At 49.4% G+C, this 20965-nt stretch overlaps 9 protein-coding genes and 1 non-coding gene across 10 annotated transcripts in view; 6 read left to right on the top strand and 4 right to left on the bottom strand.

Moving 5' to 3' along the window:
• The window catches only part of ASPWEDRAFT_128798 (putative vacuolar sorting receptor (Mrl1)), a 2220-nt gene extending 1432 nt beyond the window's left edge, over positions 1–788 (top strand). Inside the window, exon 4 of the mRNA XM_040829245.1 lies at positions 250–788. Within this exon, the coding sequence (XP_040693105.1) occupies positions 250–459 (210 nt within the window). The 3' untranslated portion in view covers positions 460–788. The remainder of the gene's footprint in view (positions 1–249) is intronic.
• On the top strand, positions 776–846 carry ASPWEDRAFT_t68. The gene has a single exon. It is a non-coding gene; the product is annotated as a tRNA-Gly (tRNA).
• Positions 847–902: 56 nt separating this feature from the next.
• Positions 903–4682, bottom strand: ASPWEDRAFT_37214 (putative C6 transcription factor). Its single transcript, XM_040834630.1, has one exon. The coding sequence runs from the start codon at positions 4359–4361 to the stop codon at positions 1293–1295; it is 3069 nt and encodes a 1022-aa protein (XP_040693104.1). The 5' UTR covers positions 4362–4682; the 3' UTR covers positions 903–1292.
• Positions 4683–5200: 518 nt separating this feature from the next.
• Positions 5201–6033, bottom strand: ASPWEDRAFT_169275 (uncharacterized protein; the record flags this gene model as incomplete). Its single annotated transcript, XM_040830423.1, has 3 exons — positions 5201–5306; positions 5359–5440; positions 5496–6033. 3 exons carry the CDS (start codon positions 6031–6033, stop codon positions 5201–5203), a joined length of 726 nt encoding a protein of 241 aa, XP_040693103.1.
• A 750-nt stretch (positions 6034–6783) lies between these two features.
• ASPWEDRAFT_169274 (bZIP transcription factor) lies at positions 6784–7590 on the top strand (the record flags this gene model as incomplete). The annotated part of the gene is made up of 2 exons (XM_040830422.1): positions 6784–6804; positions 6856–7590. The coding sequence occupies 2 exons, from the start codon at positions 6784–6786 to the stop codon at positions 7588–7590; spliced, it is 756 nt and encodes a 251-aa protein (XP_040693102.1).
• ASPWEDRAFT_373118 (arsenic resistance protein) lies at positions 7525–9087 on the bottom strand. The gene is made up of 4 exons (XM_040834647.1): positions 8712–9087; positions 8517–8659; positions 8372–8458; positions 7525–8315 (listed from the first exon to the last, which is right to left on the bottom strand). Exons 1-4 carry the CDS (start codon positions 8974–8976, stop codon positions 7665–7667), a joined length of 1146 nt encoding a protein of 381 aa, XP_040693101.1. The 5' UTR covers positions 8977–9087; the 3' UTR covers positions 7525–7664.
• A 341-nt stretch (positions 9088–9428) lies between these two features.
• On the top strand, positions 9429–11339 carry ASPWEDRAFT_37210 (bifunctional AAA family ATPase chaperone/translocase BCS1). Its single transcript, XM_040834629.1, has 2 exons — positions 9429–9638; positions 9694–11339. Exons 1-2 carry the CDS (start codon positions 9483–9485, stop codon positions 11032–11034), a joined length of 1497 nt encoding a protein of 498 aa, XP_040693100.1. The 5' UTR covers positions 9429–9482; the 3' UTR covers positions 11035–11339.
• Positions 11340–11926: 587 nt separating this feature from the next.
• ASPWEDRAFT_25260 (uncharacterized protein) lies at positions 11927–13905 on the top strand (the record flags this gene model as incomplete). The annotated part of the gene is made up of 2 exons (XM_040832712.1): positions 11927–12651; positions 12702–13905. 2 exons carry the CDS (start codon positions 11927–11929, stop codon positions 13903–13905), a joined length of 1929 nt encoding a protein of 642 aa, XP_040693099.1.
• A 756-nt stretch (positions 13906–14661) lies between these two features.
• ASPWEDRAFT_25259 (uncharacterized protein) lies at positions 14662–15347 on the top strand (the record flags this gene model as incomplete). The annotated part of the gene is made up of 2 exons (XM_040832711.1): positions 14662–14748; positions 14808–15347. 2 exons carry the CDS (start codon positions 14662–14664, stop codon positions 15345–15347), a joined length of 627 nt encoding a protein of 208 aa, XP_040693098.1.
• A 246-nt stretch (positions 15348–15593) lies between these two features.
• On the bottom strand, positions 15594–20236 carry ASPWEDRAFT_49415 (uncharacterized protein; the record flags this gene model as incomplete). The annotated part of the gene is made up of 3 exons (XM_040837280.1): positions 15594–16940; positions 17008–17245; positions 18273–20236. 3 exons carry the CDS (start codon positions 20234–20236, stop codon positions 15594–15596), a joined length of 3549 nt encoding a protein of 1182 aa, XP_040693097.1.
• Between the last annotated feature and the right edge of the window lie 729 nt (positions 20237–20965).

The raw sequence follows: 20965 nt of genomic DNA, 5'->3' as shown, positions 1-20965 counted from the left end.
TCAACCTTCTTTCTATCATTTGAAACTTTGGCCCGTGTTGAGCATGGACACTGCGACTTTCTTTTTCAAAGATTGGTTGTATTCAGACTGCGTCTGCCTTTGGCTAGAAATTTCTCTCTTGCTATATCAATGGCCATGTTGGATAATTCCTCTAGATAGAGTTATTCTCTCTACATTGTCGCTATTCAACAAATTACATGAAACTTCAAGCTAACTGAATTCTTCTCTCCCCTTTTCGAAACCACACAGGACATGGCTATCATCCTCTTCTCCTCTCTAGGCCGTCTATTCCGTCTCAACCGAACCCCAGGCGGTGGTTACGCCAACGTGAATGGCTCAAGTGCTGGTGGCCAACGCGGCTCCTTCATCGGTGCAATCGGTGGCCAACGCCGTGGCCGCAATGACATGGACGCCGAGAACCGACTGATAGACCAGTTGGATGAAGAATGGGAGGATTAAAGTGGTTGAAATCGGTATTTTTGGTTGTGGTGTTTTTGATAGATGGATTGAATGGGATGGGCTGGACTGGTGGAATAAAAGGATTATGTATTCTGTATTCTGGTTTTTGCAGTGTGGTTAGCTTTGCTGGTTGTTTTATTTCCTTTTCCTTTTTCGATTACCTTTTTTGGCTTGTCTATGAAGCATCTGAAGACACGTTATCATGAGATTCATCACATCAATGGTGCTCCATAAACAGCGTGGGCATATTCTAGTAGTAGTCCCCAATTCAATCTCTAACATAAAGCAAATACTGGCAGCTTTATTCAACAAGCAAGCATCATTGGTCTAGTGGTAGAATTCATCGTTGCCATCGATGAGGCCCGTGTTCGATTCACGGATGATGCAACGCGATTTCTTTTTTTATATTTTTTATATTTTATTTTTCTGTACCGTCAATTGTTGTTGGTCTTCTTTATTTTCTTTTTCCGGTTCCTTTTTTGCGGGGGTTTTTGTTTTTCTTTTGCTATCTCATGTCGCATTGCTTTTGTCGGTATGGAACCTGATGGTGATGTTTTATATGGCCGTTATAGCAAAGCTTATGGGACAAGGACGACTACCAAGAGAAAATTATAATACTATTTCATAGCCAACACCAAATATACACGGAGTAGATATAACAAAAGAAAGATGCACAGCAGTACCACTCATAAACTCCGATATTTTCCCATATTCACACAATACCACCCGGTCCAGATAAGAAAAGCAAGAGAAAAGAAAGAAAATGTAGCGAGGAAACTCCGTGTGATGTATATAATTCAATCTCAACATATTCACGGTCTTGATTCATCCCATCAAGTGATATCATACGAACCCATCATGTTCCCTGAATTACCAAACGCGGTCATGTCTGCGGTAGACCCCGGGGCAGCACCGTTGCCGGATGGCTGTCCTGCTTGGACTGGGGGTGGGTTCGCATCCATACTGACTCCTGGTCCAACCGGGTCAAGGTTGAATGGCAAGAACCACGCGCTCGGTTGGTAGAATTCTCCCGCACCCGAGGGTGCGTTGGGGTCTAGTTGGCCTGTGAAAAGTGCTGCGCTTTCTTGATTTTGCTGGGACTCGGTGCCGTTGGCCGAGGGAGGCATGGGGGTGTTACTTCCCGATACAAATGTGGATGGGTCGATTCCGCCAAAGGATCCGTACACAAATTGTCGATCCAGTTGGGGAAGCTGATCGGATGGAATGTTGAAATCGAAAGGAGGTTGCCCGAAAGATGAGGCTCGGCCCTGGTTGTACATCGCGGGATGTGGGAACCCTGTGCCGGAAGTGCCCATCATCCCTGGTGTCATGTTTACATCTACCACCGACTCTGACGGGCTCACTTTATCCATGCCACCAGGACCGTCGATTTTACTGCTCTTCCTTGAATGCGATACATGTGGCCCTGATGGTTGCGGTGTCGGTGATAGACTGGCAAAGAAGTCTTCCACGCTCTGAAGATCCGGCTTCTTCCCCATGACGGCATCATCGCCTGTTTCCTTAGGCGCCGGACCGGCTTCTTCCCAGTGCAACCTCGACACTCCATGGGGATACTTGTCAAACCAGTCCCCGTATTGGAACATGGGTGCAGCTTGGCCACCATTGGCATTTGTGATTGACCCCTTGATGGCAGCATCTGCAAATTGCCGGTATCGATCCTTGGCACTCTCCACCATGTAATGGAACATACCCCAGTATTTCTTCATTTTGTTGAGATACCGGTAGGTATGTCGTAAGTTCTCCTTTGATCGAGCCTCTAGCTGCGCATTGCGGGAGAAAATACCCCATATATGGACAGTGCTGGCGGAATATGCACAGTATCCTGCAAAAGGAACAGTAAGAGGGTAAGCCGAAGCACGATCAATCAATACAGAGATATGATGAGCTGCTTCCACTGCGGATCGTCCGGCATTACTGAGAAAGGCCTTGGGCATATCCTTTGGCGGCCGTCCTCCCGGTGACAGCGGAATGGCAAATTGATTTAAGAAAAGTGTGTTCTGGTGAATAATCATATGAAGAAAGAGGAATTGGTTAGCAATCCGCTCCGCGGCGTGGATCTGGAGATTTTCATAAGTGAAAACCAAAGAGCTCGGAAGCGACGAAGAAAAATCATCGATTTGTCGCTTGAGATGTGAGTACCCCGACTCCGGAGACCATAGTGGACGAGTGTCCTTTGTCTTCCCACCCAGGTTTAGATAGTCGACGATACGGCCCCAGATGACGACGGCCCGAATAATATAGGCGGAGACGCCCATGTTGCTTTTGGCATTGGACAGTTGACCCACATCATCCGGAACAGGGTTCGGAACACCGCCATCCAGGTCTTCCGTGGGCCCCGGGATTTCCATCTGAAACTGCGATTCAGTAATTGGAAGCTGGATTTGTAAGAACTTCTCGTTTCCCGTGGGTGGACGCTGACTCCCCGACGAGTTATAGCGATCCATCAGATAGCAGGCCCACATAGTTCGTCGTCGGATCTCACGGTCAGTGAAGCTAAGTTGTGAGCCATTGCCATTACTCTGGCTTAATAACGGATCATAGTCAAGCTCTCTATGCAGTTGTAAGGCATAAGCCATTCGCAACGCTTGGCCTCCAAAGGACCAACTTCGTCCGCCATGACAGGTTCCAAACTCGTGCAGTCCCAGAAGCAAAAAGACAGTAAGGATGGTGATATTTGGCTCATCATGCCGACTCAATGCTATAGCTGCGGCTGGGTTGGCCCAGCTCTCTCCGCGCAAAAATGGTGGCTCTGAGTTGATCTGCGGATGTGTCGAGAATCGGGCGGAGACGGCACAGACAGCTAGAATTAACACTGGGGGAATGGAGCCGCCTCTCAGTCGTCGCATGAAACTGGGCTTGTGTAGTAAGAGATAGGATTGACCATAAACGCAGTCGAAGAAAACCTCCGCCAAGTGCTCCTGGATCTCCAACGAGGGAAGAAACTCGGCACCCTCGGTTAACAGACCAGTTCCGTCACCGGACTTACTGTCACGGTTCATGGGGAAGGTATCCTGTAGCACATTGCGCCCCCCACGTGTCCATTCGTCCATTTCAGATGCAAAAGCTTCATCTGCTGACCGCTTTTTCTGAGTCTTCGAGATTTGTCCCGGAACGGGAGGTCTCACCACGGACCTCCCGATGGCAGTCATATCCCGGACTTCCTCTTTGGGGATCGTCTTGATGACCCGATCCTCCATTCGTTTCAATCGCTTATCCAGCATCGCCATGTAGTCTGTTCGAGGAGCGGCTTTCCTCGTAGTGACTTTGTATACACATGGAATACGAGACCGAGAGCAATGCTTGCATGCAGGCTTCTCTCCCGAGCACCGGATCTTTTTTCTCCTACAAGCAATACATGCTAGTGGGAGACGCTTCCTTTCCTTCCCGGCCTTGGTTTTCATCTCACTCCATGCCGGTTTATTGCCATCCTTGTCAACCTCGAGATTTTGCGCGGGGTCGTTGTTGGTGTCATCGCGCTGGTTCTCGTAGGCGCCCTCGGGCGCTACAGTATGATCGCCTCCGGTATTGACACTTCCTGGATCGCGGGAGCTAGTCTGACTTTGAATGTCAAAATCTTCGGGGACAGCCCCGTGCTCATCGCGATGGCCCAAGGTGTTGCTGCCGGCGGAGAACACCAAGGACTCGTCGGACTCGGGTGGAATCATGACGGGTGCGGGTACCCCAAGAACAAGACCCGGGGCATCGTTTGGGAAGATCGGAGCAGCAAAATTGGAGGATGAGGGCGAAGAGAGACTCAAGCAATCGGGGTTGTGGTCGGGAGACACTGGCTCTGGGGGAAATGACGGGGAGAAATCGTGGGAAGCGGTCGAAGCTGGTGGGTAGTATGGGGAAGGCTTGGCGGAGGCCGTCGAGCTGGTCATGCTGGGATTAGTAATGGGCGATCAGAGCGCTCGTATAGAAATTAACGAGAGAGAAAAAGAATCGAAGAGGATTGAAAGAGACCACAGATCATCAGAATATGAGCGAGTCCCATCTGGCTAAGGCGTGTCGATGTAGATTACATCGTCGACCCGGTCCTCCGGATGTCATCGATTCAACGGCATGATCATTGGATGAAGGCAAAACTCAATCATTTCCGGATATTTTGAGGGGCAATTGGGTTTGTTTCTGATCATTTCTGATTCATTCTGATATACCTTGCTTTATGTTGAAATTGAAGCTGGAGTTAGTGGAGAATCAAGATGGATTATCCTTGTTGGAATGCTGGAGTCCATCTGTCATGCAGGAGTTGACAGGTCATTTGTGGAGGAGATTATTTAGGGCTGATCGTCAGTCTATTTGGCAATATCAGATGGATTCAAAAATTATCACGTAAGAGTATTGATTGATAAAGAATTATAGTGAAGAGAGTCGGCAATTATTATTGTTGTTCATCTTTTTGGGCTCGGGGTTATATCGTCGTTATAGTGTTCAAAAGCAGACAGAGACAAGAAAAATGATCATTAATTCATTGATATATACAACAGCACTGGAATATTATAAGATCTTCCATAAATCCCAGATATTCCTGCTTTTTCCATCCTCCTCTTCATGGAATCCACTAAAGCTGAGCCATGCAAATGATAATAATCAATAGGTACCCGCGATCAAACTGAAATGTGCTCGACTGCATTGCCCACCTAATCCATATGCCTTTCATTCTCACGTATGATGATCTTCTTCCTAGGTGTCAAGTTCACGCCCTGTCCAACTATTGTCCTTATGAAGACTTGGTCTTCGAAAGGGGCGTAGCGCTCTCAAGAGAGGCTATCATCTCCGCGCCCAAGATGTAAACGTTGTAGCTCGGAAAGATAATCCAAAGGCCGCTGTAATAACTGTCAGTAACAAAATATTAAAGTCGAATGGGAAGAAACTGACTTTGGAATGATCCACAAAAAAAGCAAGGTGAGGGCATCATTGTGGCCGATGTTGTCGAATCCAGAAAAGAACTCATTTAGCCCTGAAGAAATTCTCAGTAAGAAAGCAGCATAGAAAGCCTAGATATGCAGGCTTACAGTAGAGAATGGTCTTGCCGAGAGTCATCAAGGACGCACTGTATGCCACCAACAGGGCAGTAGCTCCAATACGTCCAGACACCACCTTATCCTTGGTCACCATGGAAACAAAACGACTCAGTCCTGTTTTCTCACGGCCGTGATCAGGTTGCAGCGACACTCCGTAGATGTACACAATCGTGAGATAGTAGATATAGGCTGCAGATTCAAACAGGTTCAGGATAGTCTGCGCAGCAGTGAAGCCATTGCGAGCATTGAAAGCCGGCCAGCCGTAGATATAATCGATAGTACCATACAATGCATATGGGGTCCAAATAGGAGAGTGCAGCTTATGACCAGGCATGCTGTGTGGGCGAAGCAATACATAACCCGAGTCCCAGGCGACAAGTGGGATCGAAAATAACAGCCATATGATCACGGCCGCTGATGGCGTGTGTACCCACTTGCGAATTGTACCCTCATCGCTCACAGAGGGCGCAGGAGAAGCTCTCGCAGGAGGGGGAGGAAACTCCCGAGGATGCTGGCGCGTCGAGACCATGTTGTTGTTTATTGTCGAAAGTTGTGTAGAAAGTAGTCGAGTAGGAAAGGATCGGACGAGTAGAAGTGAGAGAGCGATGTTGAAGAAGTATAGAGCCCCAGATGAAGACCAAACAGAACGGGTGAGAGAGGAAATTGGCAGCTCTTTGGTGTTGGTAAAGGTCGAAGATGAAGAGACTTAGAAAGGCCGAGCTGACGGCTGGTGACGTCGTGCGGATAGCCTGGGTCGATGCCGGGCGCTTTCAACGCAAAGTGGCCACCATTACCCTTGATGATCTTATATTGCTTCTTCCTAGTTACTATCCTTGGTTCTGGTCTACATCTATCCAGCTGATTTCGTTTTAGTGAGGGGAATATTCACGATATCAGACAGCCTCCATTAGAAGGGTGTTTTGGTGGCTTCACTTTTCTGAACAACACGACGATCAGTGCCAACCTACTATTACTAGGAACTTCACTTGACTTCATCCAGGCGTTCATATTAATTGAAATAATTTCTCGAGTTCCTGACAAAATCATGCAGGTTGAAGATGTACGATTAGGAGGTGGGGAAAGCTTGGCACTGATCACGTGCGCAAACAGGGTCTTTTAAATACGAAAGTTCAATCTCTCGATAAAAAGAGGCTTCAGGGACAGCTAGCGATGGGTCGATTTGATTTCAGTCGATTTCCATCTTGGTTTTCGATAAACAGAATATAATGACCAATCTGGAGACTATTGATTGATATTTAGACCTTATTGATTGATCAAAATGGACGCTGACAAGCAAAAGGTTCAGTTTCTCACAAAACCACTGCGAATCATTAAATTAACATGGCTCTAGAAACTTGACAGGCTTGCCCGGGTTAGAGAAAACCAGCGCAAGAGCCGTGCCAGAAGGCAGGAACATACCAGAGAGCTGGAGCAGACGTTGGCATCCTGCAAAGAGCAAGTGCATCAAAAAGATATTGAGCACAGATTGATTGTTCAAAAACTCGAGTCTGAGAATAGGAAGTTGAGGTATCTCCTGTCATGCTCAGGACTGTCATCCAGTACCGTCGAGGAATATATCCGCACGGTCGATGATCCAGCCATGACTCAGAAAGTCGCAATCCCTGCTCTCCGGCGGTCTGAAGAGACTGCAAAACCACAATGCCAGGAGAAGAAATGCTCGCTTCCTTGCTCGTCTCAGAAGGTGGCACAGAGCAATGTTGCTTTGAGCGAGGAGCCAGAGGAATCGGCAGCTGGCGGTGCTTATCAGCAACTTCCGGAGCCTGTACAAAAGCCCTTACTTCAAATGTCCCAGAACTTCCAGCAGCTGTCCAAAGAGCAGCCCCTTTGCTGTATGCCAGATGATGAAAGTTTGGACTCATGGGCCTCCGATGGAGATGTTCTTGATACCACTCTTTGTGCAATTGCCGAGGAGCTGGTCGGTCAATACAATACGCGCGGTATCGATATTACTGAGATTCAGAAGAAACTTAAGGCGGGTTTCTCCAAGGGCTCTGCTACAGGAGAAGGATGTAGGGTACAAAACCATATTCTTTTTCAGGTGTTGGATGAAATCAGCAATGACTGATACCATGTTACCTGTCGCTGCTATTACTATTACGGCACATCAAGTATATCTTTGATGTTCTGGCCATTACATGGTTACGCCCTCCAATTCCGCCGTCTTGCAAACCACTTGACAACGTACACCAGACCCAAAAGCACAGGAACCTCGACCAGGGGCCCGACCGTTGCAGCAAGGGCCTGATCACTGTTCACACCAAATGTCGCGACGGCCACTGCAATTGCAAGCTCGAAGTTATTACTGGCAGCGGTAAAGCTCTGGGTGCAAGACAGCTGATACCCAAAGCCACAACGACGCGTCACCATAATGGTCGCCAGGAAGATGACGAAGAAATAGACGATGAGCGGAGCCGCCACTCGGATCACAGACACGATCTGATGCACAACCTGCCTACCTTGTGCGGCGAAGAGAACCAGAATGGTAAACAGGAGACCGATCAATGATAGTGGACCGATCCACTTCAGGAATTTATTCTCGTACCATTCCTTACCAGCTATGAGGACCATGGTCACGCGGGTTATGATGGCTGCGCCTAGTGGGATTCCGAGGAAGACTCCGACGCTTTTGGCGGCCAGAGAATAGTCGATGCTGAGATCGCCATCGCCAATCACTTGGATGAAGAAAATCGCCAGGGGTGCGAAGAGTACCATCTGCAAGATCGAATTGATGGCGACGAGAATTGCGCAATATTCGTTATCTCCCCCTGCCAGGCCCGTCCAGACGAGAACCTAGAAATTGGGTTAATTCGATTTGCTAGTACTAATAATTTGGACATGGGACCAACCATTGCAATACACCGTGCAATACCAACCAGGATCAGTCCTTGTCTAAGGCCGGCCTCATCTGGCAAGAAAGCCCATGCTAAGCCCAGCTATAAATGAATATTAGCCGCAAATGTGTTAACCAGTGAATATTCAATGACAGCATACCATGAAGAAAGGTGCCACAATCCAGTTGATGACGATACTGAATGCAATTTGGACCCAAAGTGCCTTGTCGCGGAACGATCGATGCAGGGTCTCGTACCGGACCTTGCATAGGATGGGGTACATCATCACCAGGAGACCGATTGCTACATCGCCTCAGCTAAGATCCAGAAGTCTACCCGAAGACTAGAAGCTTACCGATGGGTATGGAAACGCCAATGAATTTCCCCCTGTCCAACGCTTCGCTCGTGTTGGGCACAAAATTACCGAGGATAATTCCAACCGCCATAGCGAGGAAGATCCAGACGGCAAGGAATTGGTCAAGAATGCCTAGTTGCTTAAAGGCAGATGTTGGATCAGCATTGGAATCATTGTCGCTATTGCTCTCTGATCTTGAGGTGCATGCTTCCAAGTCTCCTCGAGAGTCTTGGGCTATGGGCTCGTTTTTCTCAGGCTGGGTCATTCTGAAATATTGTGTCGAAAGGTAAAATACACGAGACACCTTCAGATTAGAACCTAGGGAATACTATCATTGTACGGAGAACATTCGATGCTTTATTTTTATTTTTATTCTTAAATCTTAATTCAGTGACTTGAAGCAAAAAAAAAAGTAGCAGCCAATCAGCGTTGACGAATGACATCTACTTACATACCACGTGACATGGGAATGTGCAAATGCAGCGAGAATGGATATAATCCACATAAACCAGCCATATTTCTTTTATAAAAATGTTATATTGAATAGGATAAACTCCTGTATCTTACAACTGATCCACACTCCATATAAATGCCTGGCAGAACAGCATAATCGATTATTGCAAACTCACGCGACGGAGCACATGCAGACCGGACCGTCATATCTCCGATATCAACCGATGAATGCTGGAATTATGGGATTCAGGAACAAGATCAATGTCACAACCATCACCTTCGATTGATCATCCGGAATTGATCGTTCCTCCAGCTGGGATGGAACCGAATGGATCCTCCACTGCTGCAGGGTTGCCCTCTCCAGGGGATCTGATCCTGCAACAGAGGAAAGATGCCCTCCAGGCGGCGGGGACACAGGCCGCGGGAGATGGGAGCTTGTGGTCGCAGCTTTCCAACAATCCATTCTTCACGGCGGTGAGGATTTCTCGGAAAGGAAGCTATACTGGGATATAATTAACTGATAATCTAGGGATTCGGTCTCGCAGGTCTCGGAGCGGGCCTCAGTTTCGCCCAGAAAGGCTTTCGACATGGCGCCGCCCTCCTTCGCCGACGTATGCTGGTAGACGTCGAGATCAGCATCAAGGACGACTCATACCCATGGTTCCTTCACTGGATGACGCTCTATCAGCAATCGCAGCTCAATACTGCTCGTTCTGCCACCAGCAGGACTGGCTTTATGGAATCTCTCCTCCAACGAATGACGCCCGGCATGCGCCATCTTTCCATACAGACACAGAAAGTTGAACACGCCAATGGCGCGATGCATACACACTTCGCCCTCGTCCCTGGTCCCGGGAAGCATATTCTTCGTTATAAGAATGCGTTCATCTTCGTCAACCGTATGCGCGAGTCCAAGTCGCAGGATTTACAAACTGGCCGTCCTTGGGAAACAATAACCCTCACTACACTCTACTCTCATCGGCATATATTCGAGGAGCTCTTTACGGAAGCACACGCATACGCTGCTCGGTCGCAGGAAGGGAAGACAACCATCTACAATAGCTGGGGAACAGAATGGAGACCGTTTGGACACCCGCGGAGAAAGCGGCCTTTGGAATCGGTCATCCTTGATGAAGGCGTAAAGGAACGTATTGTGGCGGATGTCCAAGATTTTGTGGGAAGTGGGAAGTGGTACTACGATCGTGGAATTCCCTACCGACGGGGATATCTGCTTTACGGGCCGCCCGGCACTGGGAAAAGTTCGTTTATCCAGGCATTGGCGGGCGAGTTGGACTATGATATTGCCATTCTCAATCTCAGTGAGCGGGGTCTGACTGACGACCGATTGAATCACCTCCTGACTATTGTCCCGAACCGCACCCTCGTTCTGCTAGAGGATGTTGATGCCGCGTTCTCAAACCGTCGCACCCAGACCGATTCGGACGGGTATCGCGGCGCTAACGTGACCTTCTCCGGACTGCTGAACGCCCTGGACGGAGTTGCGAGTGCAGAGGAACGAATTCTGTTCCTTACCACTAATCACGTCGAACGCCTGGATGAAGCCCTGGTTCGGCCCGGTCGGGTCGACATGACAGTTCGTTTGGGCGAGGTCAGCCGCTACCAGGTCGGATGTCTCTGGGATCGGTTCTATGGAGAAATCGATACCACAGGCTCTCACCGACGCATCTTGCTTGATCGACTGCACGAGCTGGGCTTGATCGAGAATGAGAACGGCGAGAAGGCTGACCGGACGAAGAATATCAGCGCTGCAGCGCTGCAGGGCCTGTTTTTGTATAACAAGGAAAACATGGAGGGGGCCATTGCAATGGCCGAAGCCCTCACTTATTCGGTGCATGATGAGGTGGACTGATCTGTACTAAGACATGTAAATATAACCATCATTTCAGGTGTATGTATGAATATTGAACAGCTAGACGAGAAACATAAACAATACCCGTACTGTTTGTCTGCAGTGTACCTCCTGACTCCAACCTCCAACGTTTTGCAAATCCCCCGCAATTCTCTCCGCTGTATCCATCTTATCCACAACTTTCATCACAACGACTACAGAGTAATTATGATGGATACGATATTCTCGTATCCATTAGCTTCATTCAAGCGATGCCTGCAACTATGAATAAACCCTAAAGTGTGACATTGGACAGAATGTATCTGGTTCGTCAATTCCCATCCCCCCATCAACATAGCGTCACTAATTTATCTTCACCGACCACGCGATAGACACCGACCAAGACCTTGTACAGCCCCAATCCGGTTTCTTCATCTCCTCAGCGTCTCGTACAGAGCAGATATCCCCGAGTTTACTTTGTCGAAGCGCTTCGGTGCAAGTCGAGCCAGCCAATCAGCCGCCCAGTGACGATGCGATTTAACCGCCGACTATGAGGAATGGGGGACAATCATGCAGGATAAGCTAGTTCTTCACATGAATCCCAGCCTGTCAGCGTCGAGATCGGGATGCTTGACGCTGTAGGTCTGTTGATGGCTTTTTTTGTCGTCAACATGCCCTGTCGAGGAGAGGGGTATATGTCGCTCTGCTCGTCCACCTGGTGGATAGGTTGGACAAGCTACTTACTACCTTACCCGGCTGTCTGGGTCGTTTTGTTTCTTTTTATGATTCTTCACGATTGGAGTGCTGGGTTATCTTGTTTAATTCTTGCTGGCGTAGACCGCTTGCATTGATCGATATTATCGTCGTTTTTTCCCAGTTGCATAGAGCCGGTCTCTATTCCCAAGCCGACACAATGAGTCAATTTCAACTCTTCCCACCACCTACACCAGAGGTCAAAATCTCCAAGAATCCCTTTCGAAAGGGAAACAAGAAGCCATTAAATACACAGCCCCAGAGTCCAATTCCTCTGGAAGATCTAGACAATACCGCCAAAGCAGAGTCGGCGCTCTTCCAGATCATCGAAGACACCAACGGCGGCCAACGACCTTCTAAGTCCCGTGTGCCCAAGTCAAAATCCCCAGCCTCCATTCCAAGCTCGACTCAAGATGTCAAGTCCTTGGAGACTCTGCGCAGTTTGAGTCGTCAGAATGATCGACCAGCGCGACCGTCGGACGACACTGGGTCCACGACCCTCGTGGGAAGCAGCAGCAGTGTGAGGTCGCACTCTTTCTCTCAAGAGCCTCTACAGGAATCGAGCTCGCCTGTTATTCCTATGAGATCAATGTTTCCTCGTTATAATCCAGATGTGCCGCTCAGCCAGCAGCAATACTACCCTAATTCCTCAAACGAGACTTCTCGAGCCAAACCTAGGGGGCTTACTCTTTCACCAGCACCGGAAATTGATGATTCTCTGGGACCTAAGACTGTACCGGCAAGCATCATGAATTTCCCAACTGGCGTTCTTGATTCGGTGGAGATGCAGTACTCTTCTGCAGCAGAGCTCAAAGGTCTGTGGGAGGCGGCTAACGGTCAACGACCACAAAATCCCATCGGGACTTACAATTTATGTATGGCAAGGTGAGTAGCATGAAAACCTGAAAGACTTACCGGATGCTGACTTGGCCAAGGACTAATACTGCTAAATTTACATTTGGTGACCCGGAATCGCCGTTCTACACGTTGGAGACATATTCCACCAACGAACTGGCGATTTCTAGGGCAGACCCTTCCAAGCCAAATAACAATGTGCCTATCATGATGCTTAGTCTCGAAAACAGACGTCGCCGGGAGCCCCCTAACGATGGACTGGTGACATCTTTATTTTCCCGACTGGCTGCCATGCTGGCCATTGAACAGGCTGAAGAATTGTCGAGGCAACACCAGCTCTCCCCGGCAGAAGCCATCGAAGTTGAGGGAAATGCACTACAGCGAGCAGCTACCCAGGAGTCCTGTCGATTGTCGTGGAACCACCAGCAACGATTGTATGAGCTGCAACACCAATCATCGATGTCCAAGCAACCGCAGCAACGACAACCTCTGGTTGGAGCTGCCGGTGTTCCCTTGTCTCCCATGCGAGCGAAATCTACGGGGACACTTCACATTGCAGTGTCGATCCCATGTAGTGAAAAGCGCCGTCAGCCGCCAACTATCATTGCTACGACTCCAATCTCCTCTAATGCGACGGAGGCGGCCAGTTTGGCTGCCACACCTCGAACATCGACACTTCCCCTCACCGACTTGGATGAACCTCTTGCGTCTTTGGACTTGGGAACCATGACGCTTTCTATTTCCGCAGCCGCCATTGTAGCCACAATCCCCTCATTGTACGCGATTGACTCGCTGGTCGCAGCAATGCTCGCCGTTGCTGTCTCTGATGAAGCCACAAATCCAGTCTTAGCGGATATGGAGCTCTACAGCAACCAGGGACCTTCAGCGTCTACCATCCCACGCTTCCAAGGGAAACTAGTCACAACCCTAGCGGAACGGGAAGACGACGCCCAGGCCGACGAGCTCGTATCAAGGGTGAAATCGAAGGATGCGGAAACATCCCCTGAAACCAAAAAGGGATTATTCCAATGGTGCAGCCGGACCAAGTCCAAGAAGACCAAGAACAAAAAGATAGTAATTGAAGAGTTCGATCTGGAAAAGTATGGCCGGTACGGACACAGTTCCTCGCGGGAGGGGGAAAAACTACCTAGTGCTACGCGGGGCGTGTTACGGATTCTCTTTTGGGGGTTGGATCTTGTCGTGCGCGGTCTGACACTGATCGTCAAGGTAATCGCTTGGATTCTGGTATCGATGACACGCTGCGTGACTAGTGAGAAGTTTTAATGGCGTACTATGACACACGACTACTGATGATATGAATGTTTGGATTTACATACGGTATACCCTAATAATTGCGCTGAATTGAGTTATGTTTCACGTCCATGCCCACTGGCGAATGATCAAGCTTCGCAGTCAAAGCAAGGGGAACAAGGCACAGGAATCAGGACGAGGAAATGCCTGATTCGACAGATAAGCATGCCATTCCAGATTTCCGAAGAGATATCCATGGCCTCATTGACAGCTCCTGTTGTCGATTGTCGATACTCTTAGGTGATGTTTTGTAGATGTACTTGTCTACTGCCCACTGCATATCTGCATTGCTATTGAATTGAATAGACTCATATTATAACCAAGCACCAAACCAAGGTACACATATGTACAAATAACCTGGAATCAGAAACAGCCCCTGTCAACCCCTGTCAACCATGGCAAACGCATTCCATAATGAAGTCAACAAAAATGCATCATATCAAGATTCGATCTTGCAAAGCCACACACGTACACAAAACACACAGACACACACCACGCATTCCATTCCATCCCACACACCAAATAAACCAGGACCATCTAGACGGATTCGCGTTACTTATAGTCCCTTCCCCCTGTTGAAGTTGGCTTGAGGCAAGCAACCTAGTCGACATCACCTGTGTTTTTATTTTTTCTGACCCGTATTCTCTCTTTGATATACTAATTTTTTCTTTCTATTCACTCTCTTACTTTTGAAACTATACCATTTTTTAACATCCAAACAAAGCCAAAATGCGTTCCTTCTCTACCCTTCTTTTGGCTGCTTCTGCCACTGGTTTCGTGGCTGCCGAGTCCATGGATATGAACAAGAACAATGGAGTAAGTTACACACACCACCTTCTATGCTATACAGAACGAAGCAAACTAACAAAAGCCAGGTGGAAAAGCGCGACTTCTTCGACCAAATGACCGACGGCAAAGCCCTCGCCGCCGCAAACTACGGCCGCGCCTTTGCTCCTGAATCTCCATCTTCAGAGTCCGAGTCCGTGTCACACTCACCCGAATCCGAATCCGAAGATGACAACGACGAAGGTCGCGTCGTCGTGCAAGTCGTCACGGAGACTCTAACCGAGTGCGACTGTACCAAGACCTCAGCGCCCGCAAGCACCAAGAGCAAAGCCCACGAGAAGACCAGCCACGGATCAGCGCTCAAGCATGCCGCGCAGACGCCCGCAGCACCTGCATCGTCGGCGACCTCGATCGCGGTTGCTTCTGCGTCTTCGTCGAGATTGTTTGGGCCGATGGCTTCGGGCGCTACGCCTTCTGGCTCTGCGACGCCCTTGCCTAGTGGTGCGGACCCGTTGAGTCACGGGTCGAACAATTATAACTCGTTTGTTGGTGGTGCTGGGAAGAATGGGCCTCAGGCTGTGATTGCTTTGGGGGTTTCGGCTGTTATGGCTTTGTTGGTTGTGTTGTAGACAACCTGTAGTTGATGGCAAGGTGTTTATTGGCAACGAGAGGGATTGGGTGGCTAGCTTTGTTGTTTATTTCTGGCATTCTCTATTTGGTCCTTATCTTATGTTCGACGGGATGTAATGATCGAGAGGATATGAATTATTGATGTATGAACATTAGGGAGTAGTATACTTAGTACTGGAACCACATGATTAATTAACAAATTCCCCAACGCATGGTCTCACTTTGACCTCCCATCGTATAACGCATCACGCATGAATGGCTTGTTGAATGCGAGGATACAACTGCACCAACCGATAGTACAGATCTGGATGGTCACGGATCATCACCTGAGGATCCCATGCCATCGCAGCGAATATCGTCTCCACGCCACTGCCAATCGGTGTCATGAAGATCTGGCAGATTTGCAACCCAATCACAAACGCAAAGGCCATGATGACCGCTGTAAAGTCGCCTTCGCTGTTGTACCCTGGCTTGGTGAACTGCAGATAGAGGTATGCCAGCAGCGCGCAGAGATACGAAATAAAAACCGATCCCATGGTCAGCACGGGTCCAATTAAACATTCGTTAACGAGGGCGTCAACACCTCGATCCTTCATCATCGTCCATGTATCCTTGGCTGCGGGGATGTATGCCTTTCCGTACAGAGCGATGTGGCAGAAGGCATAGCGGTTGAAGATGGTTACCAACCAGTCCAGGAGAGAAATGAAGCATCCCAGAATCCAGATGAAGATGCTCCCCACCAAGTTGCCTTCCCCGGCTTCATGTCGTTGGGCAACTGAACACGCTTGCCGGAGCATATTGATAATGGCAATAATCAAGCTGCCAAAACTAATGCTGCCAAATGAGTAGGTGGTGGCCCGTCGAAATGCGCCTCGGGTTGCTCCCTTGGGCATCCCATCTGGCGATTGACTCCAGAAGTACCAAGTCCCGTAGACACCTGCGATGGTTGTATGCACCGTGTTCTTCACCCATTCGCTGAACCAATACATGGCAAACGTCACGTACACAGTCAGTCCAATCACTCGTGCTGTGCTGCATCCCCCACTGGCGCATGATGGATTAGTGCCGCTGCTGTCGGGTTCATAGGCAACATATATCGCGACCAGTGTCACAGAGAACCAGGCTCCAAGAGCAACGGCCACAATGCCTCCAACAGTGCTGACGATGAACATGTGTCCATAATTCCGAGAAACGTCTATAGCCGTCTGCAACATAAAAGCACTGAACGGAATGCGAGGAATCCAGCTGATAAAACACACGATTGCGAATACCCCGAAGATGAGAAACACGATTCCACCTCCATATTGCTTTCTGATGATGTAGTAGATGCCGGTTCCCAATGCGAATACGATATTCAGAATACCCGTGGCCCAGATGAAAAATTTGGTAAAGTATCGCGCTCCGAGAAAATACGCGTACGAAAAAGCGAGCGCGACGCAGAGGACAAACACGAACAGAACGAGGGTATTGGTGTCAAGGGAGAAATCGTTGGCCGAATCGTAGATGCCACCACCGTTGAACCCTTTGTATTTGGCGTACTTGTGAATGGTTACACCCGACACTGCGACATATCCAAGAAAAACCGCAATTAACTGCCAATCAATCCATCTTGGTGAGGCATGCACATTGAATGGCATCATCAGTCGCGGGAACACTTACCAGAAGACCAGCCCAGATATCGTTGAATTTAGGCTTCTCGATCTTGAACGCCTCATCAAATCCATAAACGGCCTGGTTGTAGTTGGGGGGAGGGCCCTTGGGCTCAGCACCTCCTTGGTAGTTGTAATTGTTATTGTACTGGTTGTTTTGATTCTCGTAGACCGGTTGTCCCCCAGGTTGACCCTGCTGGGCGTCGCCAAATCCCTGGGTAGGGTTATAATAACTAGCTGCCTGTCCACTCATCGTTGCATAACGATCGAAACAAACGATAGATGGGATAGAGACACGAAGAAAAAAGAAACGGACAATCCGAACGAGGGGCAATTGGTGCCAAAAGATAACGCGAGGGGGGGGGACACCTCCGTGCAAACTTCCGCATGCAGCGTTCAGGTCCTGAGCCCTAGGAGGCACGATGGAGTCAAAACCAACTTTCCCTGATTGCTTCACCCAGCCTTTTCCCAAGATGGGAAGAAAACCACTGATCCATGACACGATGATTCCAATTTCAATGGCCCGATGGTTCGAGTGGGCGTCATTGAGAGCTGATAAGGCCAATAATAACCAGTTCCAAAGCAAGCAGATCGACGATCGCCCCGATCAGCCCTGTTGGAGATCTTCGCCCAGCATCGGCATTCAATAGTTTGCATTGGCATCACAATTTGTCTCAGTTTCTTACTTCCGAAAAAAAAAAAAAATTTCATCTCGTGTTCATGTTGATGTCTTGTATCTTCTTCATGATCCATGAAGAAAATGAATACATATATGTATGTACAGGCAGTTGAAGTTCGTTATCAAAAAAAAAAAAAACACCCAAATATCTACACTGCGACGCAGCAGTTTGTGCGATTCCAATCCAAGTCCCAGGGGTATCCGATGCATAGGTGAGCCGTGAAGAGAACAAAAACTTAATTGTCCGTCGCCAAATAAAAAGAGAGCCCAGTCGACCAGGGAATATTAGGATTATAGACATTAGACAGTTGTCAACTTCGATGATAATCGAACTGGCCAGGGGTATTATTTGCTTGCCAGCGGGCCTCCTGTGGAAATCAGGTTCTCCTCTTCAAACCCGACCGAGGTCATTAATGATATGGCGTATGCAAAACGAGGCAAGATAAAAATGCAGACGCTAGAAATGCCACTTTTTTGCTGTATGAATGCTATTTTTGTCGTTTGAGAAACCGCCTCATCCGAAAGCATGATGCTTCATCTGTCGCCAGGAATCCGCGATAGTTCCTGGAGTGGGAGTTCGCGCCCTGGTCGGCCACTCATCAGTCGCTGCTTGAAGCGTACCTTGACTAACTGCCAATGATCGGCGCATTTTATCCTGCCGAACTGCCGCCCGGCGAGACGCACGGAGTTCCTCGATCCGGCCCTGCCCAACTCGATGTCGCCGCACAAAGCAGTCGTCAAGCAACGAGTTGGCATCCAGCAACCGCTTGGGAACTGTCTGGACGACCTGGAAAACCTCCATGGGATCGGAGACGCGGAGAATATCGCGCTCACATGCCTTGAAAATGGCCAACGAAACACGAAAAAATGACTTGGAACCTTCGTAGAAGAAAACATCCCAGACCCGCAGCGTTGTTTCCAGGGGCAGAGTCCCGATGAAAACTGACATAAGCCAATTGGTCAGTCCTAGGGTGATGTCCGGAAGCCGGGAGTGAACAGTCAAAGCCGGGACTTTGGCTCGACCACCAGTGGGTCCTGCACTGCCAATCTTGTTGTAGATGTTCGGCAATGATTCTCTTAGTAAGACCATGAGAATCCAGAGATCAATATTGGCTCCTTCGAGACTAATCTCATGAGTACCAGGCAGGTAGGAGGAGGTGACAATGTGCAACATCCAGAACGCCTTCTCTTCAGGGAGAAACAAGAGTAACATGCCCGTGATGAAGTTGAGCGACTGCGTATACCCGACCTTAGGGTTGTGGAGGGCAAACGCGTACAGGACACGCCGGAGAGATTGGATCATTTGTGTCTCGACGACAGCTGACCCATGCCGCAGGTTGCTGCTACCAGAGCTAGAACCTGGGTCGGAGGCTTCGGGCTTAAAGTGGATATTATCGGGAAAGGTCCGATGTAAATCCCGCTCGATGTGCTCCTTGTCATCGTTGGTCGGAGACACCATGGCCCGCTGGACAAGTTGGTCATAAAGGCCGAGGTTTCGATTCAAGAGCTCGTAGCCCCCCGCATAGAAAAACCACGCTGCCCCTCGGTACTCGGACGGAATGCCCTTCCGCACAAAGCGCTTGATCTTGGACGACTTGGGAGGGAATGCGGTTGGCTCGGCCGTCGCCAGCCCATGCTCCTTGAGCAGCTCGGCCCATTTCGCACTTCGGTTGGCTGCGAAGTGGGAGTAGGGGCCATTCCAGGCCTCGTACTGCTCCACGGTTACATAAGTGGTGGCTTTCCGAAATCCATAGCAGTCCCGCGTACTCGTTGGTTTCATCAATGGAGGCGGCACGAGGCCAGGCAGAATGACCTTGGACTCTTGCTTGTCAATACCCGAGGATGGTGATTTCGGCTCCGGTAGCTTTGGCTCTACCTTCTGTTGTGGCGGAGTCAGCTGTGGTGGAGGTAACTCTGGCCGGGTCTCGTCCACTGGCGTGTGTTCGACTGGCTGTTGTTCTGGTGTCGTTTGAGACCCCGTGAGGGCCGGTAAGGTTGGTTCCAGCATCGAGTGATCCAGCTCTGGCAGTGCCTGATCTTCCGATTCATCGAGATCGGGAAGCGATGGCACCGGTGGATTATCATACGATGGGTTGAAATCAGGGGAATGCTCCTCCGAGGTGTGGCCGTGGTCGATTGAGAAATCCGTTACAGCCGTTGCAGGCCGAGGACTGACCGGTCGTTGTTTGTTCTCTTCATAGAGGTCGGGGGAGGCTGGCTCTTCAGTCACATCGCTGAATCCATCCAGATACATAGAGATGGCATCCTCGACACTCATTCCCCCATCCTTTTCGGGTCCATCAGGGGTGTCGGGAGACAGATCGGTGATTGAGCTGCTTTTTGTCAAGACACTACTGCGTTCCGTTCCACTGGCGTGCTCAATGCTGGACTGTGAGGTCATAGCCGAGTTGACGCTGGAGCGAAGCGCCTCATCACCATACTCGGACCCACCAGGAGTGAAGCGCGGCAAGGCTAAACCATGTGTGCCCATATCATGTGGGCGACGGTCATAAGGATTCTGAAGCTTGGGCCGCCTGTGATTCAATCTGGAGGTAGACATGGAGATCCGCAAACCCGGTCGGCCGCGAGGGGCCTTTCGATGGGACTGACGGTCGTAGTCACTGTCTTTGTGTCGCCATCCCGAATTAAGCTCGTAGGATGGATCCGAGTAAGCGGGATCACGGTAAATTGGTCTAGTCGGAGGGGTATCATAACCAGAACCGAACTGGGGAGACACTGGAGGCAAGATATGATCATCCGGGGGCGAGTAGGAATAGTTAGGTCGGGGAGAGCGAGAGCGAGTAGAAGGCGGCGGCAAACGCGGAGGAGCACCGGGCGGGTGGATTCTCAGGGGATCGAGACGAGGAGGATTGGGGATTCTGCGACGAGTAGGGATATCATGTTCGCCTAGAGGAGGCGGATATCGAAATTCTCCATTTTCTGTGACCATGGCCACGAGATAACACCCAGTTCCCGCTGGACATTTGTTGCTTTATGAAGAATCGTAAGACGAAGCGGAACGAATCGACTGCCGGAGACACAAGAGAACAAAGAGGATATTGATAGGTGATAAAAGATAGGACTCCTTTACGAAGTGATGAAAAAGGTTTGATAAAGAAGAAAGATAAAACGATAAAAAAGATAAGAGAAAGTGAACCCCGACTTGAGGGTTTTGATTTGAAGACGGGGAAGAAAAACGAACGAATGAGACCCCGAACACACGCGGTGGTTCAGTCCATCCGACGAGTCCCACGATCCTACCAGAGGGTCAATTGAAGACTCGACCCCA

Source organism: Aspergillus wentii (genome assembly GCF_001890725.1).
Source record: "Aspergillus wentii DTO 134E9 unplaced genomic scaffold ASPWEscaffold_2, whole genome shotgun sequence".
In the NCBI taxonomy this organism is placed as follows: Eukaryota; Fungi; Ascomycota; class Eurotiomycetes; order Eurotiales; family Aspergillaceae; genus Aspergillus; species Aspergillus wentii.
This window is presented reverse-complemented; position numbering and strand designations above follow the sequence as displayed.

What these genes read in the sequence shown, in the direction of transcription:
- ASPWEDRAFT_37214 (XM_040834630.1), bottom strand. Translation starts at nt 4,361, where the DNA reads ATGACCAGCTCGACGGCCTCCGCCAAGCCTTCCCCATACTACCCACCA.
- ASPWEDRAFT_373118 (XM_040834647.1), bottom strand. Translation starts at nt 8,976, where the DNA reads ATGACCCAGCCTGAGAAAAACGAGCCCATAGCCCAAGACTCTCGAGGA. An exon ending in TGGCGTTTCCATACCCATCG is followed by an intron (nt 8,660 to 8,711) that starts GTAAGCTTCTAG and finishes GAGGCGATGTAG; the next exon opens with CAATCGGTCTCCTGGTGATG. An exon ending in TTGCACGGTGTATTGCAATG is followed by an intron (nt 8,316 to 8,371) that starts GTTGGTCCCATG and finishes CCCAATTTCTAG; the next exon opens with GTTCTCGTCTGGACGGGCCT.
- ASPWEDRAFT_37210 (XM_040834629.1), top strand. Translation starts at nt 9,483, where the DNA reads ATGGAACCGAATGGATCCTCCACTGCTGCAGGGTTGCCCTCTCCAGGG. An exon ending in ACAATCCATTCTTCACGGCG is followed by an intron (nt 9,639 to 9,693) that starts GTGAGGATTTCT and finishes CTGATAATCTAG; the next exon opens with GGATTCGGTCTCGCAGGTCT.